Source organism: Rhea americana, unplaced genomic scaffold (assembly GCF_003343005.1).
Source record: "Rhea americana isolate MKP2758 unplaced genomic scaffold, rheAme1 scaffold_370, whole genome shotgun sequence".
NCBI lineage: Eukaryota > Metazoa > Chordata > Aves > Rheiformes > Rheidae > Rhea > Rhea americana.
The window spans coordinates 288,184-308,684 of NW_028186502.1; the positions used below are offsets into that span (position 1 = coordinate 288,184).

The 20,501-nt window shown below is 58.3% G+C and overlaps 1 protein-coding gene across 1 annotated transcript in view; it reads left to right on the top strand.

The window, feature by feature from the left end:
* The window catches only part of PRKCB (protein kinase C beta), a 112,581-nt gene that overhangs the window by 54,329 nt on the left and 37,751 nt on the right, over window positions 1-20,501 (top strand). The window contains exons 4-6 of the mRNA XM_085312929.1: window positions 12,187-12,298; window positions 13,432-13,560; window positions 20,289-20,445. Of these exons, the coding sequence (XP_085169055.1) occupies window positions 12,187-12,298; window positions 13,432-13,560; window positions 20,289-20,445 (398 nt within the window). The remainder of the gene's footprint in view (window positions 1-12,186; window positions 12,299-13,431; window positions 13,561-20,288; window positions 20,446-20,501) is intronic.

The following is a 20,501-nucleotide window of genomic DNA, read 5'->3' on the forward strand; positions in this document are numbered from 1 at the left end:
GCCGTGCCGTGCCGTGCCCGGGCTGGCCGCCGTCTCGCGTCGGGGCGCGAGGTGTGAGCAGCTCCTTGGGGAAACGGCCGCTGCGCTGGCGGAGCCTCGCCCGGCGCGGCACGGCCCTTCCCGAGAGGCGGCTGCTCCGGTGCAGGAACGCCTTGCTGTCCTCGTCCGGGCGAGCCCGTGCGGGCGGTGCCGGGCTCTCCGCGGCCGGCTCTCCAGCTGCTGCTGCGCGGGGTCCCAGCGGGGGTACGGCGAGGAGCCCCCAGCCCTTCCGCGGGGCAGCCGGGGACGGCGAGGGGCTCCCGCTGTTCCTGCCCCTCTCAAGGCTCGCCGTTGGGTTCCGGCTCGGCCCCGCTTCCATTTCAGGGATTTTTGGAGCACGTTTGCTTGTTGCTGTCAGGCTCCAGGCTGCGTCGCCGCGTGCCCTCAACGGTGCCGGTGCCTGCCTGACGGCTCCGTCGCTGCCGGAGAGGGTGCTCGGCGCACCGCCGGCTTCGGTGAGCGCGCGGGGCTGCGCGGCGGGGSCGAGGGAAGCTTTCGCACGCTTCCAGCCCGCGCTGGCTGCTCCGCGAGCGCCAGAGCCGGCTGCGCTGCGGGACCCGCCTCGGGCGACTGCTGCCTTGAGCCTGCCCTGCGAAGGGGCTCGGGGGGCTCGGGCTGGGCAGGGTGCTGAGCCGTGCAGGCAGCAAGCTCCTCCCGTGCGGCTGCTCGCCCGGGGAGCTCCACCGGGCTCTGCCGGTGCAGGAACGCGTTGCACGTCCCGCTCGGCGGCTTTGCTGCCGSGGCTGAGGTGCTCTCCGGCCTCACRGACCGCGGTTCGGTTTATGCACAGYTCGATAAGCCCAGTTTTATTTCCATTTCCCATCAGGCAATTAGTCAAGATATACTGTCTTCTCTCTCGCTCGCTCTCCTATTTTTTTTGTTTTGTTTTTCCCCCTGGGCACTTTGCCTATGACTATTGCTTTCCTCACTAAAGGCTTTYTTCTCCACAGGGATTTCTACTAATTAGAGTGAATTGGTAGCTATTGAACCTTAAAAATCAGTTATTGGAGGAGAAAAGGAAATGCAATAGAGATGCCAACCCGGGAGAGATTAATGCATCCCAAAACGCTCTGGCCCTGCGGACTGTTGCTCTGTAACACTGCTCCGCGAACCTGAAGGCCAGGATCGGCYGCCGGGGCCGTGCGGCGAGGCGGTCCAGCCCCGCCGCGCGCCCGGGGCCGCGGAAGCCAGCGCCGGCTCGTGCCTGTGGGATGCAGGCTCTGTCCTGGCCCCCGGGCTGGGGGGAGCCGGGACCTTCCCCAGGTTCCCAAGCAGCGACAAAAACGTGGAGCTTTCTGCTCTAGACACCTAACACCCTTTTCCTTTATGATCTTTAAAGTCTAATTTTTTAATAATCTGTTTATAAGCAAGAGAAACCTTCGTGTTCCAATGCAGGAGCACTTCTTCCCTATGCGAATTTCCCAGAAATGGAGAAAAATTCAGGAACCCAAGTGGTGAGACAAGTTGTGCAACCAAGTCGGAGAAGAGGCACGTCAAGCTTTGCCTCCTTCCCTGCGAGCAATTCCTCGCGCACGGAGGGTAGCGGAGGTTGGTATCTCCTGAAGCTTCTGGAGCGTGCTGAGCTGAACGAGTTCAGGACGTTTCGGGTTGCGTCGCGTCGCCCGGCACGCGAGGGAGAGGAGGGGGCCTCCGGGGAGGCCCGGGCGGCGGCCGTACGAGCCAAGGGCTGCAGGCGCTCTGCGGAGGGGGAGCCGGCCCCGGGACGGGGGCAGCGYGCACGGCGGGCGGGGGGTGCACGCYGGCCGGGTCCTCCAGTGGAGGCACACGCGGGAGGTGCTGTCCTCGCCGCGCTGCTCGCGGGTGGCGCCTCGTGGGCGCYCCGGAGCAGCGCTCCGCTGCGTCGGGTCCGTCCCAGGGTGAGACTCGACGGGGGTATGAGCGTCTCTCTCTCCGCGGCCTGGACCCTTTGGGTTTGCACCAAAGAGAGACGGTCGAGATCCGCGCGGTGCAGCAGCGGAAGAGGCTGCGTGCGTGCGTGCGTGYGCCCGTGCGTGCGTGCGTGCRCACRAGCAGCTTACCCACGCTGCCCTCGCCGCTGCAGGGCTCCCCCGGGCCGGCTTGCTCTGGGGTGCGAAGGTGCCTGGGAGGGAAGAGGTGGTTTTGCACGCTGCAACTTGATGCCTCTGGCTTTCCTGGGTGGTTTCCCATCCTCCCTGCCTCTGCCTCCTCGGCGGAGGTTTTTGCAGTGACCTTTCCTGCTAAGGAACATCATGCTGCGAAATTCCTTCTAGCCRTGTAGATTTAGCTCCAACGCTGCCACCTTCTCTCCTCTATTCTCTCTGTCATCTAAAACTCGTAAAGAAAATGGCAGCAAGACCCACTTGCAAATCCAGCAGCCTGCAGCCGTAAGGCTAAGAGACACATATGTGTCTGTATATTTTTGTGTGTGTGTGTATATTTTATATATATATATGTATGTGTACATACATATATATATATTTGTGCATGCAGAGGTGAAATTTTGTTTATAAAGTTATTCCAGCTAATGCGTAACTGAAGAAGCAGGTGCTGCCTGTGCAGGGCCCTGCAGGCCCCCCCCGCCCGAGGCTGGCGCTGGGAAGGAGGCGCGCTGGAGCTGGAGGGGGCGTTGGGTGGCTTTGGGCAAGGGGAGAGGGTGGCTGCAGGGGGGCGCGGGGGGAGCCGGGGTCCGCAGGGCCGCCGAGGCTGCTGCAGGCTGTTATGCAGACGGGGGTTTGGTGGCGTTTTGGGGTGGGACGTGGGCTCTCCGTGGCAGTGCGCTTATTTTTCAGCGATCTGGGAGCGCTCGGAGCAGCAGCATTGCACCGTCGCGAGCCCGGGCGAGAGTCCGCGTGCTTCCTCCTTATAAGCAGAGCCTGGAAGCTGCCTGGCTCCGGGCGCTGGGTTTCGATCTCGTTGAGACCTGCACAACCGCAAATCAAAGCCGAGCGGCTGGGGGCCTCCCGGGAGCGCCCTGCGGCACCCGCAGTTCTGCCGCCTCCTCCCGCGGGCGCGCCGGAGCGGGCGCTCCGGAGCCTGGCGCGGGTGGCACAGCTGGAGGCGGCAGTTCCCGCTGTGTGCGAAAATAGCAGAAAGGTGCCAGCAAACGCGGTTACAGCAGAGGGAGCTGGAACCGAAGGATCCYGAAACGCCGAAACCACTTAACCTTGCTCAAGGAAAGCGAGGTTTGGCAGGGGGAGAGCAGGCARAGCTGCGATCCGAATGCCGCCTCCTGGGCTTTGCTCGTGAGCTGGGCTGCGTGCCCAGCCCGCGCCGCGTCCGCGTGCTCGCTCGTCGCTCGGCCGGCGGCTCGCAGCGGGCGGGGAGAGCGGCGGGCCCCTGCGAGGCGCGCGGCCCGACCCTGCGCGGGGCTTTGGCTGACCGCTGCTTTCTGCCCTCTACGCCGTCCGAGGCGGGGGCGTCCGGCAGCGGGGGCCCGTCCCCGGTGCCGCCCGCCGTGGCGAGGCCGAGCAGGGGGCACCGCTTTCCTCGCGGCGGGCTGTGCCTTTACCCGTGGGCAGCCTCTGCCCGAGAAGGGAAAGGTCTAAATTAAAACCAAGTTGCCGCCTTTTAAGAGGCACCACTTGATACCAGGGCAAGAGTAAAAGCCCTTGAYCAAATTTTCTGTTGCCTGCCCTCACTGAAGGCTGGGGCTGGGTAAGGATTTTTCAATACGTTATTGCTGAAAATGAAGAGGGGAAGGCAGATGCTTAGGGTATAGAACAGGGAACAAAACCGGCCCTTTTGTAGCTGGATTTTTATGCTATTTGGCAAAAGCCTCTAGGAGACTTCCTCTGCTTTTTACCCCCTGACAACTGCCAGCCGGCGCAGTTGGGGGATGCAGGCAGGGCAAACTTTGTCCTGGGAATCAAGCTTTTTCCGGCAATCTCATCCTTAAGGAGCTTTGAACTGGGAGATGGAAAACTACTTCAGCAAATAGCAATGCTGTGTGTACCGAGGATATAGGCTTCATTTTGAACTGATGCAAAGCTGGAGTTTTCCTCTGCTCTGTTGTTGTTGTTAACCACGGCATGAATCCAGAGCGACCTATAATTATGTCAAGTGCTGATAGGATCTAGGTTGTAACGATTTTAGCTATGCTTTTTTTTTTTTTTTTTTTTTTAACGCAAGTGCAGCAATCTGGTAAGTGTCTTTCCCTTCACAGGCATTAAAATCCAGTTAAATCTTGCCGAAAGAATGAGTTTAATTTATTGTGTTTGTTCAAACCTTGCGACGTTCTTCATTCCGAGGGGCCACGTGACTTCTGCAGGGATGGCAGCCGCAGCCCCGGCGCCTGCAGGGCCAGAGCAGAGCCGTAGCTGCTTTGGCTGCAGCTGCAGACAAGAGGTGCTGCAATTCCTGCCACRTTCCAGGCTGCTCTGGGGCTTTGCTGTCTAGCTAGACAGCAAGTTTTCATCCCCAGAACGCCAGTGATAGAGCCCATCAAGAAAAAGTATTATATTAACGAAAAAATRTATATAATGTTGGCCCTTGATCTCTCTGTGTCTTTTAGTACTTCATAGTTACCTTAGAGCCAAGGAAAACACTTTTTTTGCATCCTATAAAATGTTTATTGGTATACAGATGCTTAATTTTAAGCACCTGAGTAATTCTGCTGACTTAAAGGAAACTATTGTGTGTTTAAAGCTAAGTATATGCTTAAGTGCTTTATGAAAGAGTAGCTTGTGCATGTATCCAGCATATAACCTTGGGAGGCAGCTGACATTTTACACTTTTCAGAGCATAACAAAATAACTGGAGAGCTGAGAAATGTCGAAGTCTTTTTCTGTTATCATTAAATAGCCCTTCTTTGGAACAGTTTTCTGTTTGATCTGCTTGTGTTTGAACCTYCTTGAACAGAATGTATATGTATGTTTAACCTTGCAAAAGCCTATCAAATACGAATCTTCTGTCCAGGAAAGGAGGACTAATTATACGGAGATGATAAGGTCTTTAAGTGAAAATTAATTGCCTCATACAACAGAGRATGAAGCTCTAAATATAAATGCTGGTACTGGAGACATTGGGGCTGCTGCTGCCTTCATTGCAGATTGCTTTTAAGTCATCACTGGAATTTTCTTTTCTTTTTGAAGACTGGAGGCGTTACAGTCAGTCTACGTTTTAGGCGATGGGCTTGCTGAGGATGGTCTGCTAYGCAGGGCTGGCTAGCTGTGAGCTAGTGAGTGATGCAAGAAATGGAGTGAGAGCTGCAGGTAGGCAATGGCTTGAAAAGCTTCAGCGAGCTGGAGATGGGAGCACTCTGAGTCTGGTTAGCAAAGTTCAGGGGGTGGGATAAATGCTCCGCAGGTAGCAGATGTTAGGAGAATTCGGGAGCAATTTTTTAGCTAACTTCTATAACTTGAGTGGAATAGCCAGGCACATCAGKGCAGATGTTTTGGGGCAAAAACAAAATGCTGCTGGTTCTAGTTATGTTTATTAAGTCATGTTCTCTCCTGTTCATCCCCAAAGTCCAAACTGGTGAGCTATTCTGGAGAGCACAGCCAGCCAAAACAGACTTTGTTCCAGTACTAAACTACTCTAATGTTTATTATGAGCTCTGACACTCATGAGCTCACCTGTTTGCAAGAGGCAGAGTTAACATGACCATTGAAGCTGAAGTTTTCTGAATATAGCAAGGTCTTCAGGAACTGAAATCAGGCATGTATAATGCAATGCAGTTGGCAAACCTAATTATAGTTGGAGCTATTATTAGAATGCATAATTATTTAAATGATAGACAAAATAATCATTAAAATGACCTTCTTTGCATTATTCTATTAAAGGTCAGCTAATCAAGATGCATCAATAAATATCCAGGCTGCTATAGGAAAGTAACAGRTTGGTGTAGCTTCGTTTTCATGCATTTCATTTTTGCATTTGATTTTTTTCCAGCACTTGCAGCTTTAGGAGCGGCTTACTGAAAGGCAGTAATGCTCTCGCTGGGCCACCTTTACTATTTCCATGCTGTCTGCTTGCTGAAGGTGGACTCATTTTCTTTGTCTTGAACGCCTCCTTTCCTGAAAAGCTCTAGAACTGTGTGTTTGTACTGAAGAAAATATTGTGTTGATGTCATTCTCTTTTAGAACGAGAGAAATTTCATAGAGAATGTGTTAGAGCTATGGATCATACAAATGTTTTCAGAGTCAGCGGCTGGCTTTGCAGCAAGTCGGTACGTCCTCCCGCATGCGGCTGTCCCTTTCTGCACGGGGTCACCGTCCCAGACGGACACTCGTAGCAGCGTGCGAGGAGCAYGGCTCTACCTCAGCAAACCCTTCGGCTTGTGCTGCACGGGAGGCACCGCAGAAGACGTCTCGGCAGCTTGGTCGAATGCCTGACTGTCCTCAGAGCCCCAGCAGAGCCGCGTGAAGCTCCTCTCGCGGACGAGAGCGCGTGCCCCAAGGCAGGGCAAGGCGGCAGTGTAGCCTGGTTTATTCTCTAGAGCTTTGGGCAAGCCTGGGGTGGTAGCAGTCCGCGGGGCGATTTCAGAAGCAGAGCGAACATGCACCATTTGTACTTTCTGAAAATTAGCGGCTTCTTCGAGCGTCTGCTTTTCTGGGTCTCTCGTGGTGAGCCGTGCCTCTCGTCCCCTCGCGCAGGGTAGCGCCGGGGGGTTATCAGCAGGATCTGCACGTGTGGTGGGTGGAGGTCCGCTTCACGGCTCACCTCCCTTCCTCTCTAGCTGTGCCAGTCAAACCGGGGCCTTCCTGGCGGCTCGATTAAGCACCCTGGTGCTGAGGTCCTACCTTAGAGACCTGAGGCCCTGCTCTCTCGCGACAGCCGCGTGCCTCCGGGATGCCAAACGTCTGGTGCATGCACGGGTCTTCAGGGCCTTACTGACACTTGCTGCTTGCTCTTGTCTTGCTAATTAACTTCTCCGGGTCTCGTTGTGTGCCATCTGCCTCTTGAGCTGGTGCCCGTGCTGGCTCCTGCTGCGTGCTGTGCCAGCAGAGACAGCCGGTCGCTCCCGCGGGATGAAGAGGTACCTGTGCTGCTCCCTCCCAGCACCTTCTGGTGCAAGGTGGCTTCCCCTGCTCATCCGGAGCTAATTTCTTTCCCCTGCCGGGTTCACACATCTCTTAAGCTCTGACTGGGAATTAGAGGCTGTCCCCTCTCTTCTTCCATATCTGTCTACCTGTGTGTCKTTGGTTAGGGCTGCCTGGTTCGCGTGCTCTCTTGCCTCTTGATTGGGTCCAGCAATCACGACCAGGTCCTCTTCGCCTGCTCTTCAGACGTGGAGCTCGTTGTTTTGTTYGGTGTTGGCAGAAGCAAGGAAAGAACAACCGTCGTGCGAGTCTGCGCTTCCCGCCGAGGTACCTTGCGCTTTTTCCGCAGGGCCGGGTGTGGTTTGCGGTTCTTCTCGCCCTTGCGGCAGAGCGCGGGCTGCCCCTCCGCCGGCCCGGGGCGCGCTCGGAGGCCGTGCGACCCGCGCGTTGGGTTGTAGCACGGCTTTTCCGTTACCTCGGAGAGTTACTTGAGGGAAAAGGGTGAGAGGAGAAGAGCCGCGGCCCTCGGGGTGCCCCCCGAGCCACGGAGCGGGGCTTCGGCGCGGAGGAGGCGGTGGGAGCGGAGCCCGCGCGGGGAAGCCGACGAAGCGCCCGCGCTCTTCGCGGGACTGGCTGTAACGAAGAGCTGGGGCGAGCTGCGCGTGCTTTGGGCACGTCCCTCGCCAGGACGCGGGCTCYGCGCGAGGCGCAGCCGGGGCGGGACGCCGCTGCTCTCCTGCCGGGCTCCAGCCGGGCTGCGCTCCGGGTACCTCGACGTCCGTGAGTCGTTCGCTCGCTTCTGAATCGGATTTCTTGCATTGCTCGTGGAGCAGCCTGGAAGCTCGGGCTGCCGTGAGGCAGGGGCTCGGCGCGGCAGGCTGGGCGCTGTGCACGCTGCGCGGCGGCGTGCTGCGGCGTGCTCGTCGCCCTGCGCGCCCCGGAGCTGGGGCAAGCGCGCGGAGAGCGGAAGGCGACGTGCGCGAGGCTCGCTCTGCAGATCGGAGAGGCAGCATTGCGGTGGCCCGCGTCAGGGCAGAAACCCGCTGCCGAGCTCAGGCTGTGACGGGCGGGGACTCGCAGGGGACCGGTGCAAAGTCAGCGCTCGTGCCTCTTGTTCCCCGGCCAAGGCTTCGCTCCCTCGCGCCAGCTCACGTCCTCAGGACGCGCGTGTCTGCCTCCGCTCGCGCCRGCGGGCCTGCAGCAGCTCTGCTCGTGAAGGCCTCAGTGCGGCGACACGCTCGTAGCGACAGTTCTCAACTCTGCTCCTGTCCTGTTCTGCAGGAGACCGTTCTGCTCTGGTAGGGTGGAAGAAAGAGCAGATTTGCTTTTCTTGGCAAACTTCTTTTTAACCATTCTTGTTTTACGTCTCAGCATCTGCATAAGCAGTGATCTAGTCATCTCTAACTGTCTCTGCAGTACAAAAATAGTCTCTTTGTACAAAGATTTCAGCCTTGTTCAGARATGAAATCCAGAATTTCCAGAGTTTCTGGCATCTTCTAAAGCAACAGTGAGGATGAAACAGGTCCCTCCTGCTCCCCTGCATTGAAAGAAACAACCGCCGTGTCACCTCGCCGGGCTCCTGCGCCGCCCTCGCGCAGCTCCGGGCTCTGGCTCTCATGCTGCTCTAGCCCTCGGCTGCCTCCAGCCACAGGTCCCCAAAACGGACCCTCTGGGGCCGGCAGCAGCCGGCACGCCGGCCCGGCGCGGCTCTTCTGGGTTGTGCAAGGCGGCACCGGCTCGACACGGCTTCCCGGAGCGGAGGGGCACCAGCAGCAGTCCCTCGGCTCGGCACGTGCTGCGAGCGGATGGACGGGGCTTTCAATGCTCCGAGGGTGCAAATATCCCTTTAATTAGCAACTGTGTCTAGCTGGTATAATGCTTCCTGCGTAGCGTCCCCAGCGTTGTCTCCCTGGAAGGTCTTCCAAAACGTGACCTCTGCCGGCGTTTGCCCCGGTGCCGGGTCCGTCTGCACAGCTTCCTGCGTCGGGATGCAAGCAGGGAGGAGCGGGACTGGCGCTGCCGTGGGGCACACCGACCCGTGCGCGGAGAACGGGTCGGTCGGGGGAGCGGAGGCGTTTGCATCCCTGCTCTCGCTGATCTCGACGTTCGGACGCGTGGGCACTGCCCCTTCCTGGTGCCTTTGGCTGTCAGCGGGTCCCGGGGGACTGAGGTGTGTGTCGCCGGGTCGCACCGATCAAAGGGCTCCTCGTCGTACGGGCCAAAGCTGATTATGAAGTTAGTCTTGAGCTTCTGTGCAAACAGAGTTCAGATTAGAAAATCAAACGGGGTAATTTTGTGATGGCTTACAACGTTTCCAGGGCAAGGGTTTGGCTAAACCTGTAAGCGTCTTCACGAGGTGCGAGGGTTTATCAGCGCGGTGTCCTCGGCGTTCGTGGCGGCAGCAGCTCCGGCCGTGGCTCGCGCGGTGGCCGGCCCTTCTCTGCTCCCACGCYGGCTCTGCGGGCAGCTCTGGCAGCCACCGAGCTGGGGCGAGGCGCAGGCTCTGACGCGCTGCTGAGACACGCTCCTCAAACCTCCTCCTGACGCCTTCACGATGGGGCAGATTTCCCCCCGCCTCGCTCTTTCAGCCTAAAATCTGTGTTTARCTTCTCTCTGCTCTCTCGTGTCTCTGTGGAATGCAGAAGGCTTTCAAAAGTACGGTATTACTTAATGAATTGTCTTTTTGGTAGCTTGAGGTTTCCAGAAGACAGGTTAATTGTTAACCCTCATCCTCTCGGGCTTCTCATTATCCCGCTGACAAATGCGCTGCTGGAAGGAGGCATCTTGCGAGATGGAGTGTTGTGAAAGAATGCATAGAATATTAACGTGATTAACTGAAAGCTTTAATGTGGTAATGATGGGAAAAATAATTTAAGGGGAAGGCAGCTAAGCCTAGCTATGTTCTGACTCTGCTCTTTATTTATTTAGCTTACAGTGCCCTGAAAAGGTGTCTTTCCTAATGCCTGGGCACCTTTCCAGGCCATTAAAAAGCTAGTCAGCTCAAATGGCTGAGCCAGGAGCTATGCCTCATCCCTAACCTTTAAACAATTAACCCGAGAGGGAACCAAGCCAGCTGATGCTCGGCATTGGCTTCAGCCCCTGCTTCAGTCCTGCTTCCAGAATCTCAGGAGAGAGATTCTGGAATTTGAGCCCTACTCAGAAGCGAGGCTTGCTGTGAGGGCGGGGTGGTCATCAGGCTGTGCCAGGCTTGGAGCAACCAGGAGCGGCTGCTTTGAAAGCCGAGGACCTCTGAGGGCAGTGCAGGACGAGTTGGGAGGCAAGCGCTGCGGCAGCAGCTCTCAACGAGCAGCTCTCAAGAACAAGCTCGATCCAGTTCAGGACCCTCGTTTCACATGAGGTTTCAAAATCCTGGCCACTCACTGCACGTCTGGTGAGCTCTAGGCTGAGGGGAATTGGATTGAAAGCCAAGCATCTGGAGGTTGGGAGGCCATCACTGGTAGCCCAAGCTCATAACAAGTAGGTTTTTCAGGTGCTGCTGTATCAGGATGATACAACCTTTTGCTGTTCTTGTTGACCTCTGGAGCAAGTGTCACTGATTTTCCTTCTTGCTACAGAGGAAGGAAAAGGGGGACAGGGTTGCCCACTGGAAAATGGAAGCAAAGCAGTTGCTGCTGAGTTTCACCAGGGTATGAAAAGTGATAATGTAAGATCAGGTGCCAGAGTATGCTTCAGGTTCTGGTTAAAGCGAGGAGTCCCTGGCAGTAAGAGGGAAGCTCAGAAAACACGGGATGATATTTGAATTGGGACTTGGCAGCTGCATCCATCTATCTTTGCTGGAGAGAAGCAGAGAAATTATTCCCCCGAAATTCAGCAGATTTGTCAGTGGAAGGTCAGGAGGTGCAGAGGGTGCAGTGAGGCAGAGAAAGTGTCTGTGGACGTGCTATGTGGAAAGCTGTGACCTTCCTCCTGTCCCTCACCCTTGCGCTGAGAGTAGCTGGGCCAAGGGGTGCTGGCCGGAGGGCTGACTGGGGCGTTGGCGGCGATCCATTGCCTCGTCCACGTGGGCTGCTCTGGCCCTGCTTGTGGCTCGTGAAGCTGCCTGCCAGCCAAGCCGTTGCGTGGGGGATGCCGCAACACGTGTGCTGCCCGCGAGCACGCCGACCGCCCGGGCAGGCTGCCTCGCGCCCTGCCGTCCCCAGGCCTCCTTGCTTTGGGCTCTCCATCCGTGCTGATGGATGCTCTGCCCGGCGCCGTTCCCGGCTCCCACCAGCGTCTCCCACCTCCCGGTGGGTCTCTCCCTTGGCAGGACAGGGCAGGAGGCAGCACGCTGCTGCTAGGGCTCTGCGTTCGCTGCCGCAGCTTCCTGCAGGAGCCGCAGTAACTCGCACGGACGCTTCCTTCCCTGTTCCGCGTCCAGGAGGAGTCATGTTGTTCAGTCCTGCYCCCCGCATAGCACAAACCTAGAGGTGTCTTCCAGTTACCCTGCAGCTGAGGCTTGATCAGGGCTTCCAGAATTGTTTTGTCTTGCCTGGAATTTAATAAGATATACCAAATCCTTGGTTTGCCTCCATAGGTTGTTCCATCTTCCCCCTTCCGAGAAGCTGTCATGTTTCTCTTTTGAATTGATTTGGCTTTAATTTCCATAGATTCTTGTTAGAAGTTAAGAGCCCTGTTTGCCATGCTGTCTGTACACAACTKCAGATGGTGTCCAGAAGACGCAGAGCTCTCCCAGCATGCTGCAGACCGTGTGGTTGCAATAAAGTCTGCGTTTGGCTTTAAGAAAGCTGAAAATATTAGAAGTGTACCTTAAGCAGCTTGTTTCYGTAGGAGCAGGCTGCAAAGTGGTTGGCATCAGAACACAAAGATGTTTACTGGGTATGGAAATCATGGGTATTTTTTCCTGTCTTACTCCGCTCACTTGACGTGGAACTTGAGCAGTGTCCAGGCCTTATGTTGGGTTTCTACATACCAATTTCACCTGGCATTTTCTATGCTAAGAACAAGTTGAAAAAAAAAAAACCCAGTAAATTGTTATAGCAACACACAGAGTAATAAAGCTGGATCTTGGTGACTGTTGGATAAGGTCCACAGCAGTTGGTGGCAGCTAGCTGAAGTCCATTAACTGTACCTCCAAAGCCAGCTGGCATGTGAAATGCAAAGGATGTTGATTCCCTGCCAATATTTGATGCAAGTTTATAATCTTTATCTTTTATTTTCCTCTTAGGATCCTCGGAGCAAACACAAATTTAAGATCCACACGTATTCCAGTCCCACCTTCTGTGACCACTGCGGGTCGTTGCTGTACGGGCTCATCCACCAGGGGATGAAATGCGACAGTAAGTGCTGCAATCGGTGGCCGCTGCTGCAGTAAAGGAAGCCGGACGGATGACTGGCGGCCGGGCACGCTTGCTGGAGCGGGAGCCCGGAGGGTTGAATTGATTTGGCCCCCCTGGCCAGGGGCTCCCAGCCCACCTGGGATGCGGTGACGGCTTCTCCCCTTCGGCTGCCGCGAGGCTCCCCGAGGACCGGGCACGTCGCTGCGCCGGTGGGGCGGCCCCGAGGGACCCCTGCCTGGCAGAGCTCCTGGGCAGGGGTGGGAATCAGCGGGGACGGGGACGGGGAGCAGCTGGGATCCTGCCYGCGTGCCCGGGCGCAGCTTCAGCCGCAGCTCTCGCAGCGCCGGCTCCGACTGACACCCTGTGGCCGYGCCGGCGCCGGCATCTTCCGCGAGCGCCCAGCCTTTCTGGAAAGCACTGCTGCTGCAGACGGCGGCCCGCGGGCCGGGAGCAGCGCGGGGGGGGGGATTAATACCCCGGGGAGGGGGGGGAGGCGATAGAGAGAGATCASTTACTTCCCAATTTAATCTAGCGCACTGCTGCTTCAGCGGACCGTGAATACACAGCGTCTGCTCACGTGCCTCCGCCGTCGGCGGGGAGCAGCATTCGCTGCTGCTCGCCATGTGCTGGCTTTCTCGTAAATATAGAAGCTTGCTGACTGTTATGGGAACAGTGTATTCATTATCACCTTTAAAATGTTACCAGGAAGAAACGAATGTGTTTAAAGTATATCTACCCCCCCCCATAAAAAAAAAAAAAAAACACGAGGGGAGGGGGTTGGTGCYCCTTCTTAGGCCCTGGTGAGCCCAGCTGAGCCCCCAGCGTTGCACCGGGGGCGTGTGGAAGGGAGGTCTGATCAKCCATTAAAATTCTGAGTAATTAGAGCGAGGGCTAAAAGCCCCGTCATCCCTTTAGGCAAGGTCTGCAACCGAAACGCTGGTGGCAGCGGGTCCCCGTGCCCGTGCAGGGCTCTGCTGCGGCCCCCGGCCTCCGGCTGGGTGTGAAGGTCGCACAAACGTGCTCCATCAAAAGGAGGCCAAATTCCTCCTCCTAATCCGCTCTGAACGTCTGTGTGAGCTAAGAGGGGAAGTGCCAGAAGACGCTGGGTGAACTTTTCCTCTCCTCCTCTGCAGCCTGCATGATGAACGTGCACAAGCGCTGCGTGATGAACGTCCCGAGTTTGTGCGGAACGGACCACACCGAGCGTCGCGGCCGGATATTCATCAGGGCCGACATCGAGAAAGACGTTCTGACCGTCGTAGGTGGGTGTGCGACCGAAGCGCGAGCCCCGCGCCGGGGGCCTGGCRGAGCCCCGACGTGCCCGCGGGACGGCAGAGCCCCGGCGTGCCCGGCGCGGGGCTGGCGACGCAGGAGCGCAGCGCCCTGCCTCTCCGCCCCCTCGTTGCCCCTTGGTCTCTCTCTGCCGCCAAGGGCTGCCGGAGGGTGACTGCCCCTCGCTGCGTTTGCTCGTTGTTTCTCCGGGCCCTCGCGGACGGCTCGCGCGGCCCGTGAGCATCTCTTACAGCTCCAGCTGCGTCCTCGGCGCGGATCGGAGGTCAGGCGGAGGCGCGGGCTTCTCGCCGGTCCGCCGGCGGGTCGAGGTCTCGCCGCTCCCGCTTTGGGAGGCCGGGGCCGGTCCGTCGGCGGGACGCGGCGGAGCGGTGGCCCGCGGCCCGAGAGCGGCCCGGCAGCGGCGCGGGCGGCCTCAGCCTGGCAGCGGAAGACGTTCGGGTGCGTCGCGAGCGCCGAGACGCGCGGGGCCGCGTAGCGCAGGGCCGCGTAGCGCAGGGCCGCGTAGCGCAGGGCTTAGCCCATCAGAAATGCTCTGGAGAAGGGTTGTGCGTGGGAAAGACTGACGTTAATTGGAGAGAGGTTAGAAAATGACTGCAGGAACGATGCGAGCTGAGGAAAAACGCGCTTTTTGGCAAGGCGCACTGAATCCCACCTGTTTGTCTCAGAGATGCCCTAGACCTAGTTCAGAAACCTCTGCAGGGGGTTCGCAGCCGCCCCGGCAGTGGCACCATGAAACGCAGCTGAAATGGGGGTGGCGGGCAGAAATAAAAGTCAGATTTTTCAGCTGTGCCTAAGGAAATGTTTTCCGTGTTTCCAGGAAGAGGCAGCCCAAAACCYCTGGCTGGCGTGGTCTGACCGTGCCACGCAGAAGGTCGTGGTACCTAAGTGCAGCAGCCCTTCTGGGCTCCAGCACTGTCAGAAGCGTCTTTAAGCAGAATATCAAGTTACTGAAAATACCAGGGGCACGCAAAGCCGCTGGCCCACCGCCGCAGAAGGCGTCTCGGCACGAGCGCGTCGCTCGGGGGAGCAGCTCCCGCCGCCTCCCTCCGTGCAGCTGCGTTTTCTTTTCTTCCTTCAGCTGGGTTTGAAAGGCTGTTTTATTTCGGGCCCTTTATGGAGGTGTTGGTGAAAACATGTCATCTGTTGGCTCTTCCAGAAAGGCAGGGAAAAGCTCCGCGCTCCCCAGTGCTGCTGCACGGCTGACGAGGCAGCGGGGGCGTTTCGGGAGAGGAGCGGCTGGGCGCCGCGGGCGTCCCCCACTCCGGGGGCTGCTCTCCTTCCCCATGCCGGCGGGCGGGCGGACGCCCCTGGCAGGGGGGCGATGCGAGCCGCTGCCCGTGCACCGGGCACGGCGCTTCCCGCTGCTCGCTCCGGCTCTGCGCCAGCCGCTCCGCAGAGATTTCCATTCGCGCAGCAGCTGTGCGCTTGGCGGAGGCGCCGCCTCCGCTCCCCGACGCGCGTTTGGGGCTGGGGGAGGCCAGATTCTGCGGAACGGGCCCGCCGGCCACGGCTGGGGCGTTTGAGCGGCAGCGCGGAGCGGGCTGGGGGGCGGCCGCGGGGCTCCCGCAGCCCTTCTCGGGGAGGAGCAGAGCCTCTCGCGCCCGTTTCTCGAGCGCTTCGTGCTGCCCTGTGCTCCGATGCGCCCTGTGCCCTGAGACGCCCTGTCTGAGGTCCGTGCAAAGGGCTGGCGTGAGGTTTCCGTTCGGCGCAGCCCCGCGGCGAACCCGGCTCCGGGAAAGCCCCGGCCTGCGCCCGGAGGCAGCCGCTGCGCGGGGCCGGCCCGGGCTGCCGGTGGGGTCCGTGCCGCTGAGCGGCCGTGCCGAAACGGCCGCCGGTTGCCTCGTCCCGGTTGGGCTGCCTGGAAATTCACCCTCGCAGCGAAGCTCTGCTGGGAGAGGCCCTTTGCACGCCTGCAGAAAACGCCCCTCGCACGCTCGCCGGGCGCGGGGGCGCGGCGGCTCCCACGCGGGAAGCCGGTCGCTAGGTGTCAGCACGTCGCCGCGAGCCGGCTCCGAGGTTCCGTCCCGGCTCTGCTGCAGAGCAGCTGCCGGTGCCGTCCCCGACCCCACGCCGCGCACGGGCTGCCCGGGGCCGCCGGCGAGCTGCGGGCAGCGCCCGGAGCGTGGCTCCGGCTGCACCTCTTCCCGCACCCACCGCGTTTCCCGGGACGTCAGGGCTAAATCCCGGGACGAGCCGGCAGCCCCCATCCCGCGGGGCGGCTGGGAGCAGCCTCTTCCAAACCGCCGCCTCGCTGGTTTGGAATAACCTCYCGGCGGTGCCGGGACGGGGGCTCCCGCTCCGCCGGCGCCCGGCTGGGTGCCCGGCCGCCTCCAGCGCCGCCCCGCGCTGCGTCCCGGCGGTTCCTCTCCTGGGCYGGGTCGCTCCCGCCTGGCGCGGCTGCCTCGGCCGCTGGCCCGCGGAGGCGCGGGGCACCCTGCCTCGCGCTGGGGTGGGCGGCAGGCTCTGGCTCAGCGCCTAGTTGGACAAGGCGGATTTGAGCAGAAGTAGAAACGCGCTTGGCTGTCCGGCGTTTCCGTGCAYTTAGACTGACTGGCGTTTAAAGCACTTCTCTGCAGCTTTGCGAAGACCAGACCTAGGGAAGGGGTGCATGCGACTGGAAAACGTGTCTTCTTGCAGGTGCGTTACGCCACAAGCAACTGGCCAGAAATGCRAATTGTGCTGCCAGCTCGGCTTGCYGAAGGCGTTGTTTTAAGCGATGGTAAAGCCTTCTCGCAGCAGTTGCTGCTGTGCCGAATTAGCATCAGTAGTTGGCCCCTGCCCCTCTCAGTTCACAACGTCCCCTAAAGCCACTGACCCGAGCCCCAAATCCTCCTGCCCTCCGTCCGCTCCGGGAGAGTTGCGGGACGTAAAATCTCTCCAGCGCTTCCTTACGCCGGTCCGTCGTTCTGCTAATGCAGTAGCTGGAATTTTTTTCRCTTTGAGATGGACAAGTGCGCGTTGCGTGGAATTTCCCAGCTGGAGTTTTGAGAACCGGGAAAGGTTCAATACGTGGTGCTAAGCAGCGTGGGAGCATCGGGAGGCGGCGGAAACGTCAGCGGCTGAGGAGCGACTGCTGCACTGCGCTGTGGTCCGGGAACGGCCCTGCTCGCTCTGCTTCTGCTCTGACGGCAAATCGCGACCCCCGATGCCCCCGCGCCCCGCGGCGCTGCGAGGGCTGTCCTGGGCTCCTTGAACTGCTTGACGAAGTAAAAGCGATTCCTTGGGCCTGGCAAACAAAGTGTTTTGGTGCCTAGAAGTGTTGTACAAGACTTGTGAAGTTGTCRAAGCAAATTCGGCTCTTAATTCCCTCTGAAAGTCACTTAGCGATGCTTAAGTGACTTGGACAGTTCTTAGCCCGGCGCTCAGCAGACCTGGCCTGTTCCGCGCAGCAAATCTGCCGGCGCTTGTCGCCGCTGTCCCGTCCTCAGGGCTCGTTGCAGCCCCGTAAATGCAAAGAGAGGGTTCCCCGGAGCGGGTCGGCGTTGTCCCGCCCGTGCCCGCAGCTCCCGTCTCGTCAGCCCTGGCGCGCCGGAGCCGGTCGGGGACGGTGCGTCGGGCGCGTTGTGCGCGGTGCCCGACGTGGAAGGCAGAAGCGACGGAGTGTGACAGAGCATCACGCAGGAAACACTGGACAAGAGCAAATGCGTATTCACGGTCTGCTCCGGGCTGTGACCGAGGATCTTGTTASAGGGAAAAGACTGCTGAATAAAGTGGGAAATTGTAGCAAATTAAAATGTCATCAAGGCGTTGCGCATTTTGCTTCCCTAATAGAAACGTTTCCCAGTGCAGATTATTTTGAGTCTGCCATATTAAGAGACGYGAATATTTGAGTCTGGGGAATGGAGGAGCGAGGGAATATGAAGTTAAGTCATGGACGAGGCTTGGAGTCCGGTAAAGCTGTTGCTTCCAGTTCGTGCTTTTCGGAGCCGGTAAGACAAGAAGTGCACGGAGCTTTGTCGAGGAGACCTGCCSCGCGGTAGCAGCGTGAAGGGCTCCGTGCGTCGGCGCTGCCGTCCTGCCGCTGGCCGGGCCGGGGTTAGGATTCCCCGCTGCCCTCTTGGAGCTGGGTCTTGCTGGAGCGAAGCGTTTCCCGGGAAAACGCAGTGCACAGAGCTGCGGGTCGGGCGGGGGCTGTTCCTCTTCCGAGGGAAGCRGCAGCCCAGAGGGACTAAAAGGCCGGAAAATCGGGAGCAGTTCWCGGTGCCGGGAACCTGTCCTGATGCGTATGTGGGATGCAGAGGGTCGTGTGGCGTGCTTGGTGGCTGAGGCTTCCCCGCCCGAGCAGAGCCGGGTTTTGCCCTGCAGCCGGGTCAGCGCCAGCCCCGCGCTCGGAGCTGGCACCGCTTGCTGCGCCGGCACGGGCTGCTGGGGCCGGAGCCTCGCTGCTTACCGAGCTGGTGAAGTCAAACATTGACCAAAACTGAAACCAATTATGCTGCGATTAGATAAACGAGCTGGAAGTGCATTAATTAATAATCACCAGCCCAGGAAGATGCAGCCGTAACGAGTCCTGTGCTTTTCTATTATATAAGCATGTGCAAATATATTCTTCTGCAGAGCATTGATTAAATGTTTTAACGCACGAGGGTGTTAATCCACGTGCCAGGCGCTGGCTGGGCGGTAGCGGCCCCGAGACGGAGGCAGGCGCAGGGCTGCGGTCAGCGTGGGAGCTGCCCCCCCCCAAACCGGCCCGGGAGAGGTGCGGGGTGGCGGGGGCCGCGGTGCTGGGCCGGGGCCGGGGCCGGGCAGCGAGCAGGGCGCAGCGGCTCTGAGTGCCGGGAGCGTTGTAACGGCCCCGCTCGCTCRCCCGCGAAGGGGGGGCTGGCCGCTGGCGCAAGCTCTCTTTGGGGGCTGGGGAGGGGCGGGCTTTGTGGTTGGCTTTTTCTGTTTTTTAACAAAAAAGYGAACCCCCATATGGTACTGCGTATTTAGCGAAGAATTAGCAAACGGCCCCGAGCTGCTGTGCCGGGTCGGGCTGTGCCGGGCTGTGCCAGGCTGTGCCGGGGGCCCTGGGGGGCACCAAGCGCGTCGGCTCGTTCCCGCTGCCCAGAGGGATGCAGAAACAGCTACTTCAGATGAGGTCGTAACGTTCTCGCTCACAGCTGACGGCAGCGATACTGCTGCTGCTTAATGACGCACAAAGCTGTCACGATAGGAGATGTAAAAATATTTTGCATCAAATTTAGCAGTCAAAGAAATGCCGTAAACTGCTGGAGAAAGCGCGTTTCCTCTGACACACGAGATACCACCACTGCCCTTTCCAGGGTTTTTATTTTTTTTTCGCTTAATTGTTGATTTCTGCTTGAAAAATCAGAAAGTTACTTAAGGTCAAAGCAGAAGCATTTTGTTTTTTTAAATGAATAGATAATTTTATTTCCATTAATGAAATGTCTAGGTCTGCGTGCTGAGATAATAACATGAAGTAATCAAATCTCATGCTTCAAGGCATAAACTGATTGACTGTGAGGGTCAGGAATTACTTTTCCTGTTCTGCAAAGAGCTGAACAAAGGCCCGGGGAGTCTCGGAGCYCCTCGCCTGTCTCCAGAGCGCGCCAGCCTGGCCGGTCGCGCGGTGGGAAGCGGAGCAAAGCCGCTGGTTCGGGGCGGCACGGCCGAGCTGCCTCTGCCTGCCCGAAGTTGCAGGCAAAGTAGCCAAGGAATTAAACATTGAATTATGCAGAAGAGGAAGGTCTGGAGGGGTGCTTGGCTGGCGGTGGCCGTGCCCGCAGGTCYGGGAGCGCTGGGCTTCGAATGCGCTTCCCAGGCCTGCAAACAGCAAAAGCAGTCGCTGCTGCTTATTTACGAGCGCGGTGAAGACCGCTTCCTGTGCGGTCTGCTTTCCAGCCGGGTACCGGCTCGTCGGGACCTATTGTGGGATTTTTCCCTAACGCGCTTTTGTATTTTATAATTCAAGAATGTGGTTATAAAGATACACTTTTTTTTCCCCCATCAAAAAGGCACGGATAAAAGCCTGTAACGGTGATGAGAAAATATGTATTCTTCTCCCTCTGATAAAGGGTGACWGAGAGGAAGGCACTCGGGTTGTATCAGAGCGGAGCCTTTGCAGGGTCCTTGGAAATTAAACTCATTACTTAGAGATTTCACAGAGCAGATTGCAAGCCTTTCCGCTTGGATGGTACAAAGCTTTCTGCAGCAGATTTTGACTGAGAGTCCAAATTAACCCACAGAGTAACTGCTGTGTATCCTTGGAAGTGCAGACTGGGTATTTATGTCTGAAATTTAGAAAATATATATTAATTTATTAAATGGCATATGAAAATAATYGTCTGGGCGTTACAGGAGTAAAGTCACGGTGCTCCCGCCGCAGCCGGCGGTGGTGAGCGGGGTAAGGCAGCCGCGTGCGGGGATGCTCGCGCCCCGCGCCCCGGGCCCCGCGCAGCGCTTCTGCAGCGCTTCTGCAGCGCTTCTGCAGCGCGGACAGCTCGGACCGACCAGCAGCAGCCTGAGAAAATCGGAAACTGCTCCGGCCCGGCGCGGGACTCTCCTCCGGAGCTGCCTGGGGTTTGCTGGAGAGAGCGCTGCTGGGGCCGGTGCCCTGGGCGGGCAGGAAGGCGACGCGTCCCGCTCGGCCCGGCTCCGCGCCGCGCCAGCTTACGTGTTGGCCAGCGCGGCTTACGTGTGTTGTCATGGTTTGAATATTGATTTTTTTTTCTTTTTTTTTTTTTTTTCTCCTCAGTAAGAGATGCTAAAAACTTAGTTCCTATGGATCCTAATGGCTTGTCAGATCCCTACGTGAAACTTAAGCTAATCCCTGACCCCAAAAATGAAAGCAAACAGAAGACCAAAACTATAAAATGCTCCCTGAATCCCGAGTGGAACGAGACATTTAAATTGTAAGTACAAGAAAAACGTTTAAACCTGTAAACTAATTTCTCTCGGCGCTGGAGCT